The sequence below is a fragment of the Nematolebias whitei genome, chromosome 6 (genome assembly GCF_014905685.2).
Source record: "Nematolebias whitei isolate Nwh7 chromosome 6, NemWhi1, whole genome shotgun sequence".
Taxonomy (NCBI): Eukaryota; Metazoa; Chordata; class Actinopteri; order Cyprinodontiformes; family Rivulidae; genus Nematolebias; species Nematolebias whitei.
The window spans coordinates 32,297,658-32,309,748 of NC_056503.1; the positions used below are offsets into that span (position 1 = coordinate 32,297,658).

Here is a 12,091-nt window from a genome sequence, read left to right on the forward strand (position 1 = left end):
CACGCTGTCTCAAAGGTGATTTCAGTGGAATGAAGCAGTTCATGTGCCAATTTGAATCCTATTTTTGAAACATATTATTCTTTAGCCGCTGTAAATGACGTTTCCTACCAAATCTTCTTTATGGAGCAGCAGGCGTTGTTGGCTGGAAAGAAAAACCCGTCCCACATATCAAGGATCGCTCACGTTTCAACTTTTTTTATTTCCCCAACTCTTCCCAGCTCAACTTTCTGTTGTCTGACTGAGTTTTGAAGAGTCTGTGCAATTTTGTACAAAGTGATGTACTTCATAACTACTTTATATTTCTGTGAATAAAATGTGAACAAACTGTTTTGTGCTGTTTTTCCACACTTCAGTTCAGTTTATTTATATGGTGTCAAGTCACAACAGAAGTCATCTCAGGGCACTGAACAGAAACATTCATACAGTATATTGTTAAGATATTTTTGGACTGGTCCTTTGGTAAAAATCAGTTAAGTATATTTATCGAAGGAGCCAGCAAATTGCTTTGAGTTTTCACTTCTTCACAGTCTCCCATCCTAAGCGAACACAGAGGCAACAGTGGAAAGGAAAAGTTCCCTCATTAGGAAGAAACCTCCAGCAGAACCAGGCTCAGGACAAGTGGCCATCTGGCTGGATTTGAGAGGAACAGGAAGGAGAAACGAACACAAATGCAGGTCCAGGATGGAGGCCATCAGGTTAGGAGGAAAGACAGAATCACATGTTAGGAAATAATAATTACAAATACAAACTATTCAATTGTTTGCATTTGTAACTATTCATTTGATAAAATGAGGGAGCTTTGTTCTCCAATAATCTAAGGTTATAGCAGCATAGGATAAGGAATGGGTCAGAAACCAAGCTGACTATAGGATTTATCAAAAAGGAAAGTGTTAAAACTGGACAATGTGTCGGACTGGACAGAAACTGGAATTTGGTTCCACAAGAGAGGAGCCTGATAACTGAAAGATCTTCCTCCCATTCTGCTTTTGGAAACTCCAGGAACCGCAAGAAAGCCTGCAGTTTGAGAGCAAAGTGCTCTGTTCAGAAAATATGGACCAGTAAGATATGTAATATAAGATGGAGCTAGGTTGTTGAGAGCTTTGTAGGTTAGAAGTAAGATTTTGAATTCAATTCTGAATTTGACAGGGAGCCAATGAATAGAAGCTAAAACTGGAGAGATATGACTCCCTACACATACAGTATGCATCATCGCTAGATGAAGTGTCATGTTCACTGTTCATCACTACAGCTCTAAGGTCAAGGTCACAAATCAAGGTCAAATGTTATACAAGGTCTTTGTCTGGGCTGTTGCTATAGGTTGCTGTATAATGGTTTGTCGACGGGCGTATAATATGCTAACGAACTATTGATGTGCTGAATCAAATGATGTGATGGATCAAATATAGAAATATTCACTGATAAAATCGTACAACTATTGGACAAGAGTTTTAATAAAAGCATTTTTTTCTGTGGAGACTTTAATATTGACCTGGGAAATAAAACAGATTCAAATAACATCAGTACATTTACAAATTCATTGTGTAGTTTTAATCTTTATCCGTTAATATCAAAACCAACAAGAATTACAACTCATAGTGCTACAATAATCGATAATATTTTCACAAATGTAACAAATGGGGATGTGATAGGAGGTATTTTAACGAGTGATTTAAGTGATCATTTACCAGTTTTCACGATTTATAAAAATGATCAAAGCATTACAAAAGAAATTACAATTAAAGAAAAAACAATAAACACATCAAAAAAGCAATGGACAAATTAAAAGATGATTTACATAAACAAAGCTGGAAAGACGTGTATGTTGATGATGTGAACAGATCATATGATGAGTTTATGAATATTTTGGGAGCTCTGTATGAAAAGAATTGTGTGCAAAATAATTGTACAAAGAGAAATGTTGACCAACCATGGATGACGAAAGGGTTGAGAAATGCTTGTAAAAAAAAGAATTATTTGTATACATGTTTCTTGAAATTGAGAACACAAGAGGCTGAAGAGAAATATAAGAAGTATAAAAATAAATTAGTAGCGATTATAAGGAAACACAAGAAGGAATATTATAGTGATTTATTAAATAAAAGTAATGGTGATATGAAAGCTACATGGCGAGTAATAAATAGTGTTCTGAAAAGTCATAAAGCAAAAACAGGTATTTCACAATATTTTTTGAAGGATGACAATGAAATCCATGATGAAAATGAAATTGTAAATGGATTTAATCATCATTTTGTGAACGTTGGATCAAGCCTTGCAGCTAAAATACCAAAAGTAGACAATAATGTGAACCATTCAGTTATAGGTTGTGACAACAGTATTTTTCTTAATGGAACTGACAAAGAAGAAATAATGAATGTAGTAAAAAATCTTACAGATAAGAGATCAAAAGACTGGGTGGACATGGATATGATGTTTGTAAAGGACATAATGAGTTATGTTATCGAGCCGTTTACATATATTTGTAATTTATCATTTTCAAAAGGAATATTTCCAGACAATATGAAAGTAGCTAAGGTAGTTCCTCTCTTTAAGAATGGTGATAAATGTGTGTTCAATAATTATAGACCAATATCCTTATTACCACAATTCTCAAAAATTCTAGAAAAACTGTTTGTGACCAGATTAGATAAATTTATTACTAAACAAAACATTCTAAGTAGCAGTCAGTATGGGTTTAGAGCAAAAAACTCTACATCAATGGCTCTCATGGAAATAATAGAACAAATAACTACTGCTGTCGATCAAAAACAGTATTGTGTTAGTATTTTTGTTGATTTAAAAAAAGCATTCCATACTATTGACCACACTATTCTCCTTGAAAAATTAAATAAATATGGTATAAGAGGACCAGCATTACACTGGGTATCTAGCTATTTAAAAGATAGGAAACAGTTTGTACAAATAAATGGTGTAAGATCTGACCTGTGCAATATCACTTGTGGAGTTCCTCAAGGCTCTGTACTTGGACCAAAGTTATTTATTTTATATGTGAATGACTTAGTGAATGTATCAGGACTCCTCAAATGTGTCCTTTTTGCAGCCGACACCACATTTCTTTGTTTGGGTATATGTAAAACGGATGTTGGAATTGATGAAGACAGAATTTGATAAAATACAAACGTGGTTTAAACTTAATAAATTATCATTAAATTTAGATAAAACTAAATACATGATATACAGTAACAAAAAGAAAACTGTTGACGATCCATTTAAAATTGAGGGTGTTGAGATTTGTAGAGTTAATGAGATGAAATTTTTGGGTGTAATCATTGATGAACAGCTAACATGGAAAAATCACATAAATTCTGTAAGAACAAAAATATCTAAATCTATTGCAGTACTATACAAAGTCAGGGAATTATTAAATGATAAAGCTCCGTACATGTTGTATAACACAATCATTGTTCCACATTTAATCTATTGCATTGATGTTTGGGGGAAAGCGTGTAAAACATTTACAAAACCTATTTTTATTTTACAGAAAAGAGCTGTAAGAATCATCACCAGAAAGCATTACAGTCACCCATCAAGCACATTATTTTATCATCTGAAGTTATTGAAGTTCCATGATTTGGTAGATTACAGTATTTTATCAGTTATGTATAGGGCTCAAAATAACACATTACCATTAAATATCCAAAGAAATTTTGTTAAAAGACAAAGTTGTTACAATCTTAAGGGGATAGAGATATTTGTCAAACCAAAATTCAGAACTAGTCTGAAGGGAAGGTCTACCTCAATCCAAGGAGTTGGATTGTGGAATGGTCTAGACTAGAGAGTGATGTTAAAAATGTCAAGTCAATGTGTACATTTAAGAAAAAGATCAAAGCTGAATTGTTAAAAAAGTATATATGAAGTAGCTTAGTGTGTTTTTTGTATTAGAAATAGAAATATTAGAAAGTTATTCATTTTGTTCTGTTACTTGAAAATTATTATGATTGAAATAATTGTTTGAAAATAGGGGCAGATATAATAAGATTTTTTCTTCTTTCTGCTGCGTTTCATTTTAAGTCTTTTGTATCTTTTTTATATTGTTATGGAATTGTTTTGTACTTTTTAAAAATGAATAAACTTTATACCATACCATGTGCTCCGCTCTGGCTGCTCGTTTTCAGTAATTTTCTTGTTAGAAGCTCCGATTCTGTTCAAGACCATTATTATTCTTTATTTCACAAAACTAGCACCACCTTTCTGAACCCAAACAGCTCAGCTTCTGTCTTTTGTTTTCTATTCGCAGACGAGCTCTTTGTAAACGTGCTGGTTAATTGGAGTTCTCCTAAATTGATTTTTTCCAAGTTAGTCTGTCTGCTGAAGTAAATGGTAAACTCTGTAAGTTAATTTTCTAGAAAACACATAAGGCAGTTTGCAGAAAACTACAAAATGATTCAAACCATTCACAGTACACCCCTAAAATAGTTAAGAATAATCTACAGATTAAAGAGGAATTGATATTTTGATATTTCTAAATTGTAACTTGAAGCTGTGAAAGTAAAACAAAAAAGTCTCAGACTACATTTCTGCATTTGATAAAAACTCGCAAATATTAGAAAACTTAAAATATATAAAATGTTAAGTTTTGTTTGTCTTCTTTTTCCTTAAAAAACAAGAGTCACTATAAATCAAACACGGAGTGGTTTTGAATCAACTAGGACTCCAACTGTACAAATCCAATGAGCAAAAAGGACAAAACTGAAACATTAAACCAAACGAGTTTATTTCTTTAAAGTAGCTTGGCTTAATTTAATTTCAAAATCTGAGCCGTATCAAGGCATCCTGTGGGGCCAGTACATCCAAGTTTATACATTTAAAAACACATAAAGTCAGACGTACAGCAGCTGTATACATTTACATGCAATATTAAAACTTTATCCTCTACAGATCTGGTGTAAAGGGAAAAAAAGTGGATTTTTTATTATTGGGCCTCATTTACACATTTTGATCACGGTGTACAAGTTGAAGCGATTTTAGAGAAACTGATCAAAATTGTTCACCTTGAATGCCACACTGCTCAGAGCTTAAAATCCTATAAACTCACATTCTCCAGTTTTTATTCATAAAAACTGTCTTTTGTTCTTTGCTTCTTTAAAAGTACTGCAGACGTTTTTTTTTTTTTTAAGAACCACATTAAAAGAAGACTGTTTTGTTATATTTTAAGTTTCTTCTCATTTTAGATTTATATAAATTAGTTTTGACTTGTTGATCGTTCGTGCTTCCAACTTTGGCTCTTAAAGGATCTCCTTCTGATGCGTTTAAAAAAAAAAAACGATAGTGGATGAAATAGAAGCAAATTGTCACCAAAAAACTAATCAAAAAGAAAAAGGTTCTGTAGTGTGAAGCAGTAAAGTCAAATAAAAAGTACACTGATAATTTAGTAAGATCAAACCAAACCAGTAAACCTGATATTACATTTAGATTAGCTTTTCAAAATAAAGGTGTCCAAACCCTAAAATACATCAGAAGGTGATCTATAGTTACTTGAACTGCCCGTGTTTACACGAACACCCGAGTTTTTTTTCCAAATATACAGAAACTGAAGCAGCAGAGGCTTTATTGCACCCATACATTCAGATCAGAATGCCAATGTTATCTGGCAGAAAATGTGCACATTTTGTAAAAACACAAAGGTTCTGGCTGCAAAACCAGACCCAAATCATCATTAGTCCACCATCGTGCTGGACAGCTGGTATAAGGTTTTGTGCTGTGAAGCCACCCATCCAGCTGCTGCCATTTCAAAATTTGGTGTAACTGAAAAAAATTAGCCCTGCCATGGACACCGCCAACAAAATAGTCGCAACCATAACTTCCTCATGGTTCTTCTCCTGCATCTCCTCCAACTGCTTCTTCCTGGCTCTTATGGCCCTAGCTCTCCTCAGCTGCTCTCCATAATGAGCCTGATAATAGGCATCAAAATCGTATATGGGCCTCCCATCGGTTTGGTAGAAGTGTCTGGCTTTGTGTTGTCGCTGGTAACCTGTGAACCTGCTCGTTGTCTCTTTAGTGGACTGTCTCCCTGTGTCAAACTGGCTCGGGATGCCCTGGTCGTACTTCTTCCTCTTGCTGATGTTGCCCAGGACGGTGTAAGCCTCGCTGATATCAGAGAAGCGTTGTGTGGCCTCTTGGCTGCCCGCGTTCTTGTCAGGGTGGTAGATTAAGGACTGCTTGTAGTACGCCGTCTTGATCTGAGACTGTGTGGCACTGGGGGACACTTTGAGAACGTCATAATAGGTCGTCTTACTTCTCTTGCTGTAGCCTCTAGTTGTTGTTGACCCTCTCAAAGTGTGAGGAAGTCTCAGTTCACTACTCAGCTTCTCTGACCAGGTGCTCTTCAGGATGAAGAGGGCAGTGCAGAAGGCTCTGAGCTGCTGGACGGACCTCAAGGTCTCTGAGTGGTTAAAAACAAATCCTTTGGACCTGCTGGAAGAAGGCAGCTTGTTCTCGAGGAATCCTGTAGAGATGGGCAGCCCTGTTGTGCTGGCTTGTGGTCTTTCTATGGTGTCCGTACAGCAAATTAAACGAGATGAAGGCAAATGAAAAGAAGCAGCACCGAGAAAAGTCACATGTTTCTGTTGATTTTGAGCTTCTTTCAGTCTATGAAGTTTTTCTGATACGAGTCCTGCTCTGTTTTGTGACAGAACCTGAACATTTTCCTCCTTAGTCGGGCTGCGACAAGAAGCACAGTTTAAAAGACTACCGGGACTTCCTTCGATGCACAGTGGACGATTCGGGGTGGTTCTGAAACCTACCAGCCGGTAAATTCCGTAATCAATAAACCTTCGACTGACCGCCGCCATTTTACAGGTGACAAGCCAGCGAACAAGAAGCTTCCGGCCGACTCCGAACATTGAGCCAATCAGGGATAATGTTTACCGGAAGTGCGCTCCGTTTTCGACCAATCATTTTGTCGTAAGAAGAAGACGTCAGGGTCAGCAGAAAAGCTGCGTTCAATGTATCTGGGAACTTTCTTAATCTTGAAAAAAATCAAAAGCAACTAAATGAACTCGAATTTTCTGCGAGTAAGTTTAATTAAGAGTTTAACTCCAGTTTTACCATTGTGTTCCATTTAAAATACATTTAGAGTAAGTTTAATTCAGATTTTAACTCCACTTTTACAATTGTATTCTATTTAAAATGCATTTTATACAGTTAAAACTAATATTTGTCAGTTTTGATGTATTACACTATTAGGGGAGCGATTTTACGCTTTAATTAATGACTAATTGACTAATTACTTACTAATGACGGATGGTTGATAACAACATACAGGTCCTTTTGTGTCTCCATCAAAGATTTTAGTTCAGCCTCGGCAGCGCTTAAATGGGGGGTACCGCAAGGGTCCATCCTTGGTCCTCTTTTATTTTCTTTATACCTGCTGCCACTAGGTGCTATTTTCACGAAACATAACATACCTTTTCATTTCTACGCCGACGACTGCCAAATCTACTTCCCCCTCAGACTCAACGGTACTCGCTCTAATCAACCGTTACTGGACTGCCTGGCTGACATCAGAGATTAGATGGCTTTAAATTTCTTGAGTTTCAACGAGAAGAAATCTGAAGTTATGCTGTTTCCTCCCAATGACACAATCACCAACCACTGCATCGACCTATCTGTTCTGTCACCGTTAGTGAAACAAAGAGTCACTAATCTAGGAGTGATACTTGACCCTTCTCTGAAACTCAACAATCATGTAAATATGATTGTTAAATCCTGCTTTTTCCAGCTGAGGCGACTGTCTAAGCTGAAGCCCATATTGTCCAAAAATAACCTGGAGACAGTAATTCATGCATTCATTACATCCAGGCTCGACTATTGCAACTCACTCCTTTTTGGTATCAGTCAGACCTCCATAGCCAGACTCCAACTAGTCCAAAATGCAGCAGCCCGGTTTTTGACCAGCACAAGCAAAAAAGAGCACATTACACCTGTTTTGGCCTCCCTACACTGGCTTCCAGTTCACCTTCGAATCAAATTCAAAATACTCTTGTATGTCTATAAATCACTAAACAGATCTGACCCCTCCTATCTTACTGATCTGCTCCAGCCGTATGTCCCACCACGTTCTCTCAGATCAGCAGACCAGTTGCTCCTAACAGACCCAGGAACCCGTCTCAAGCGCAGAGGTGACAGGGCCTTCTCTGTAGCAGGACCAAGACTTTGGAATGAGTTACCTCTGCTCGTTAGACAGACCCCCTCCCTCACAGTTTTTAAATCTCGCTTAAAAACACACTTTTATTCCCTGGCTTTCTGCACTGTGTGATCTGTGCTGAGTCTGTGTGCATCACACTGTGTTAGTCATGTTGCGGTTGTTGTTGTTATCCATTATTGTTTTTGTCGGTTTCTACTTTTTGGTGTCCTGTTATGTAATCTGTTGCTATGTGCTTGTTCTGTTTGTCCCTGTACAGCACTTTGGTGTGCTTTGTCACTGTTTAAAGTGCTTTATAAATAAATTGGTATGGTATGGTAACATACCGACAAATTACCCGGGAGTCATCTATTTCCTCCATTTTGCAAAGTTGGTAGGAAATTATGTAACGTGTTCAAAATGATCTTTTCCGAGGGACTGAGAATGCGCCATAATCGATTTAACTGATTATTTTATGAGAAATTTCACATGTAGCTGACAGCATACTATTTTAGGCACAGTTCAATCTGTTTATTTTTTTATAACGATTTAAACTTTAAAATATATTTGCGTTTGAATGCAAAAAGATAAAAATGTGGTCTTCGTGCGCCTAGACAAACGTCAGATGGCGACATCTCTCCGATTCAGAGATGACAACCGTCATTAAAAGTCACGAAGAAGACGACGTCACGTGACATCCTCCATGTGGGTTCTGCTTCCTACACATTTTTTTTGTGGATTTAAAGTGAATTTTAGGTCAAAAACAAAAAGAGAATGGCCTCAAGCTGTCGACGACCCGAACACACGGCTCCTCCGGAAGTGGTCAGTTTATTTTCTCACGTTTTTATTCATTTACGGATTAGGTTTGGAGTTTATTAAAGTCAGTTCGGTGTAAGATTTGAAACGTTACGCATTTGTGCGTTGTAGTTGTTGTTTCACTATAAACCTGCTTCTATAAGACGTGAGCACCGTTCAAGTCTCTTACATTTTTTGTTTTGTCATTTCTGCATCTTCTCTAACCTCTGCGCCACCACTCCCCTGACCCTCCAAGTGCTGACAGAACGTTTTAAGGGTTCAACCACAACCGTTAATATGATCTTAGTTAAAGGTACTCCGTGCAAAGTGATGACATCACCAAAGTTTATCCTGAACTGATCCAATTGTACAATTTGTTTACTCCAGGGGATGTCCAGATATATTGATATGCTCTGAAATGTGGGTACGTGTAAACAAAGCTGAATCTGCTAAAATGCAAGCGGATGATTCAGCCACCTGACTGGCCTCCATTAAGGCTCTGCAGGTAAACGTCAGATCTGTGTGAACACTCATCATAGTTGGAGTTTTTCGTCCCACACGGCTCTTCTGTAGACGTTGACCTTTCAGGCCCTTCAGCTGTTTCCGTAGGTAAACAAACACATCCGGTAGCAGCAGGACGCTTACAGAGATTTAGTTTAACGACATTTTGAACATTAATAGAATAAAATATTGTGCATATTTAGCGGGTGTCTTTCTTGTCCGTCCATACTTAGACTTTCACTGATCCTTCCGTAACTTGTTTAACGAAACTTCATACACGCATGCATCATCACCAGACTGAGCGTCACAACACTTTTCATCATCCCAGCTCTAAGGTCAAGGTCATAACTCAAGGTCAAATGTTACGCAAGCTCTTTTCTGTAGATTGTCGTATTAAAGCTTGTTGACGGGCGTATAACGTGTCGTGTTCACCCGTGAAGTTGCAATCAGCACCTTTTACACTTTTTGACGAAAGCACGTCGGGCGAGAGTAGTTTGATGTTTTTGTATGTTTCCCAGCTGCTGACTCGGATGGTTCGTGTGTCCTGTGACAGATGTTGCTCTGGACAGAGAAGTGGAAGGAGACCTTCTGTTGGGGGACATGGGTCATGGGTTGCCTTTCCGACCCGGCACGTTTGACGGCTGCGTCAGGTGAGGAACATGGCACGGCTCAAATGTTTCTTGTTCTGGAAGATTTTAGTTTACAAATGAACTCTGCTGCTTTACTCGACAGCATCTCTGCGCTGCAGTGGCTCTGTAACGCAGACAAACGGTCCCACAGTCCACCGAAGAGACTCCATTCCTTCTTTAGTACTCTCTACTCTTCTCTGGTGAGGTTTGATCTTTAAATTCAGCGTCGGCTCAAACATTCAAAACCTTCTCAGGAATTTAATTGTTCTTAAAATCTTTTCCCCTCACCTTTTCAGGCAAGAGGTTCTCGTGCCGTTTTTCAGCTGTACCCTGAAAACTCAGAACAGGTGAAAAGAAAATGTATTTTTTCTTGTTTTCCTGACGACTTTCTGTCTTTTCCTCACCTTAAGTTTTCCTGAATTGATTTTTTCCTCTCCAAAGCTGGAGCTGATTACAAGTCAGGCCATGAGAGCAGGCTTCAGTGGCGGCATGGTGGTGGATTACCCCAACAGCAGCAAGGCCAAAAAGTCAGAAGCTTTTTCATTTTCCACTCAAACCGTCCTAACAGCCTGTAAAATGAGTGGAAGTTCAAACAAAAGTCCAATCAGAACCCAACGAGTCGAGCTGCAGAACTGATACTTTGCTTTATTTTTTTCTCCTTCAGGTTTTTTTTGTGTCTGTTTGTCGGCGTAACAGGAGTTCTTCCCAAAGTAAGAAGGGTTCATATTCACAAGTCCCTTCTGTTCTTTTTCTTATAAAACCTAACGGTCGTGTTTTTGTTCATTTCAGGGCTTAGGGACAGAAACTTCAGGCAAAACGGTCCCAAACCAAGTTCAGTATTCAGGACAAAGGTAAAAACCCTCTTAGCAGGATGATAACGAGTGTGGTTGGATGTGACGGTTCAGATCCAGGTCTCGGCTTCAGTTCTTGCGGGTTCAGTCGTACTTGTCTTGATGAAGCCAAAAGACCTAAAAACCTGAAAAAGGGCCGTCGTCCTGCCTGACGTAAAACCCCGTCTGGCAACTTTTCCTCCCTTCGACATTTTAAAGCTTAGATGCTTGGTCCTGGCTGTGCTTTGATAACCACCAATGTGAAAATGTTAATTTGGTTTTGTTGTTGTAAAGGCATCGATTTAAAAACATGACAGGGAAATCGGCGAAAAAGGGACGAGACTGGATCTTAGAGAAGAAGGAGAGACGAAGACGACAAGGACGGTACGTTCGCGATTCTTTTTGGTTGTTTTAGGAGAAACGACTGATTTTCCTTCACTGAAATATTAAAACTTGGATTCAGATAAAATACACCTCTGGTTCAGTCTCTCTGTGTTTCTGTTGGCCTGCAGGGAAGTTCGAGCCGACACCAAATACACCGGCCGTCATCGAAGACCTCACTTCTAACTGAATCGTGCAGCTGGCCCATGTCAGTAGTTAAAAGTTGCAGAGATCCGTGTTTGGTTTGGCTCCAGGAGCGTGGCAAAGTGTCGGCTCTGAAACAAACAGCAGCAACGATGTCAAAGAATTAAATCCAGTTTTTACAAGTCAAGTCAGGTTTTTCTGATCAGCTTAGGAGACTCTGCTCCACGTTTTATCTTTCTGTCCTGCAGCAGCAGCAGCTACACCCCCTCAAAAGGATGAATGTTTTAAAGGAGACAAGAGATGAAAATAACCCAATTATCACAGTCCGACTGAGATCGCCAACCAAGGCGCTTGTATAAATGAACTTATTTGAAGTTTGTAAATTATGTGAATTCAAATAAAATGGCTGCTTTGTCATACAAACTGTAGAAAGTTAAATTTTTCTGCAATGACCCAGGTAGTTTTGTGTCGATAGATTAGATTTAATCTCTACATACAGTAACTGAAGTCATTAAACACTTATCATAAAAAAAAAAGTTTTTAAGCACCTGAAACTTATGCAACACTTTCCTCAGTTGGGTGAAACATATCAAAAGCCAAGGCGCCCGTCTTTTCAAGCATGGTCACGCTGTCTCAAAGGTGATTTCAGTGGAATGAAGCAGTTCATGTGC

General features: G+C 38.3%; 2 protein-coding genes across 2 annotated transcripts; one reads left to right on the forward strand and one right to left on the reverse strand.

Annotated features, from left to right (window-relative positions):
• Nucleotides 1–4,715: 4,715 nt before the first annotated feature.
• Nucleotides 4,716–6,838, reverse strand: dnajc30b (DnaJ (Hsp40) homolog, subfamily C, member 30b). Its single transcript, XM_037678205.1, has one exon. It carries the CDS (start codon nucleotides 6,807–6,809, stop codon nucleotides 5,748–5,750), a length of 1,062 nt encoding a protein of 353 aa, XP_037534133.1. The 5' UTR covers nucleotides 6,810–6,838; the 3' UTR covers nucleotides 4,716–5,747.
• Nucleotides 6,839–9,928: 3,090 nt separating this feature from the next.
• bud23 (BUD23 rRNA methyltransferase and ribosome maturation factor) lies at nucleotides 9,929–11,843 on the forward strand. The gene is made up of 8 exons (XM_037677523.1): nucleotides 9,929–10,086; nucleotides 10,169–10,265; nucleotides 10,362–10,412; nucleotides 10,507–10,592; nucleotides 10,730–10,775; nucleotides 10,855–10,916; nucleotides 11,190–11,279; nucleotides 11,408–11,843. Exons 1-8 carry the CDS (start codon nucleotides 10,037–10,039, stop codon nucleotides 11,460–11,462), a joined length of 537 nt encoding a protein of 178 aa, XP_037533451.1. The 5' UTR covers nucleotides 9,929–10,036; the 3' UTR covers nucleotides 11,463–11,843.
• Nucleotides 11,844–12,091: the final 248 nt, after the last annotated feature.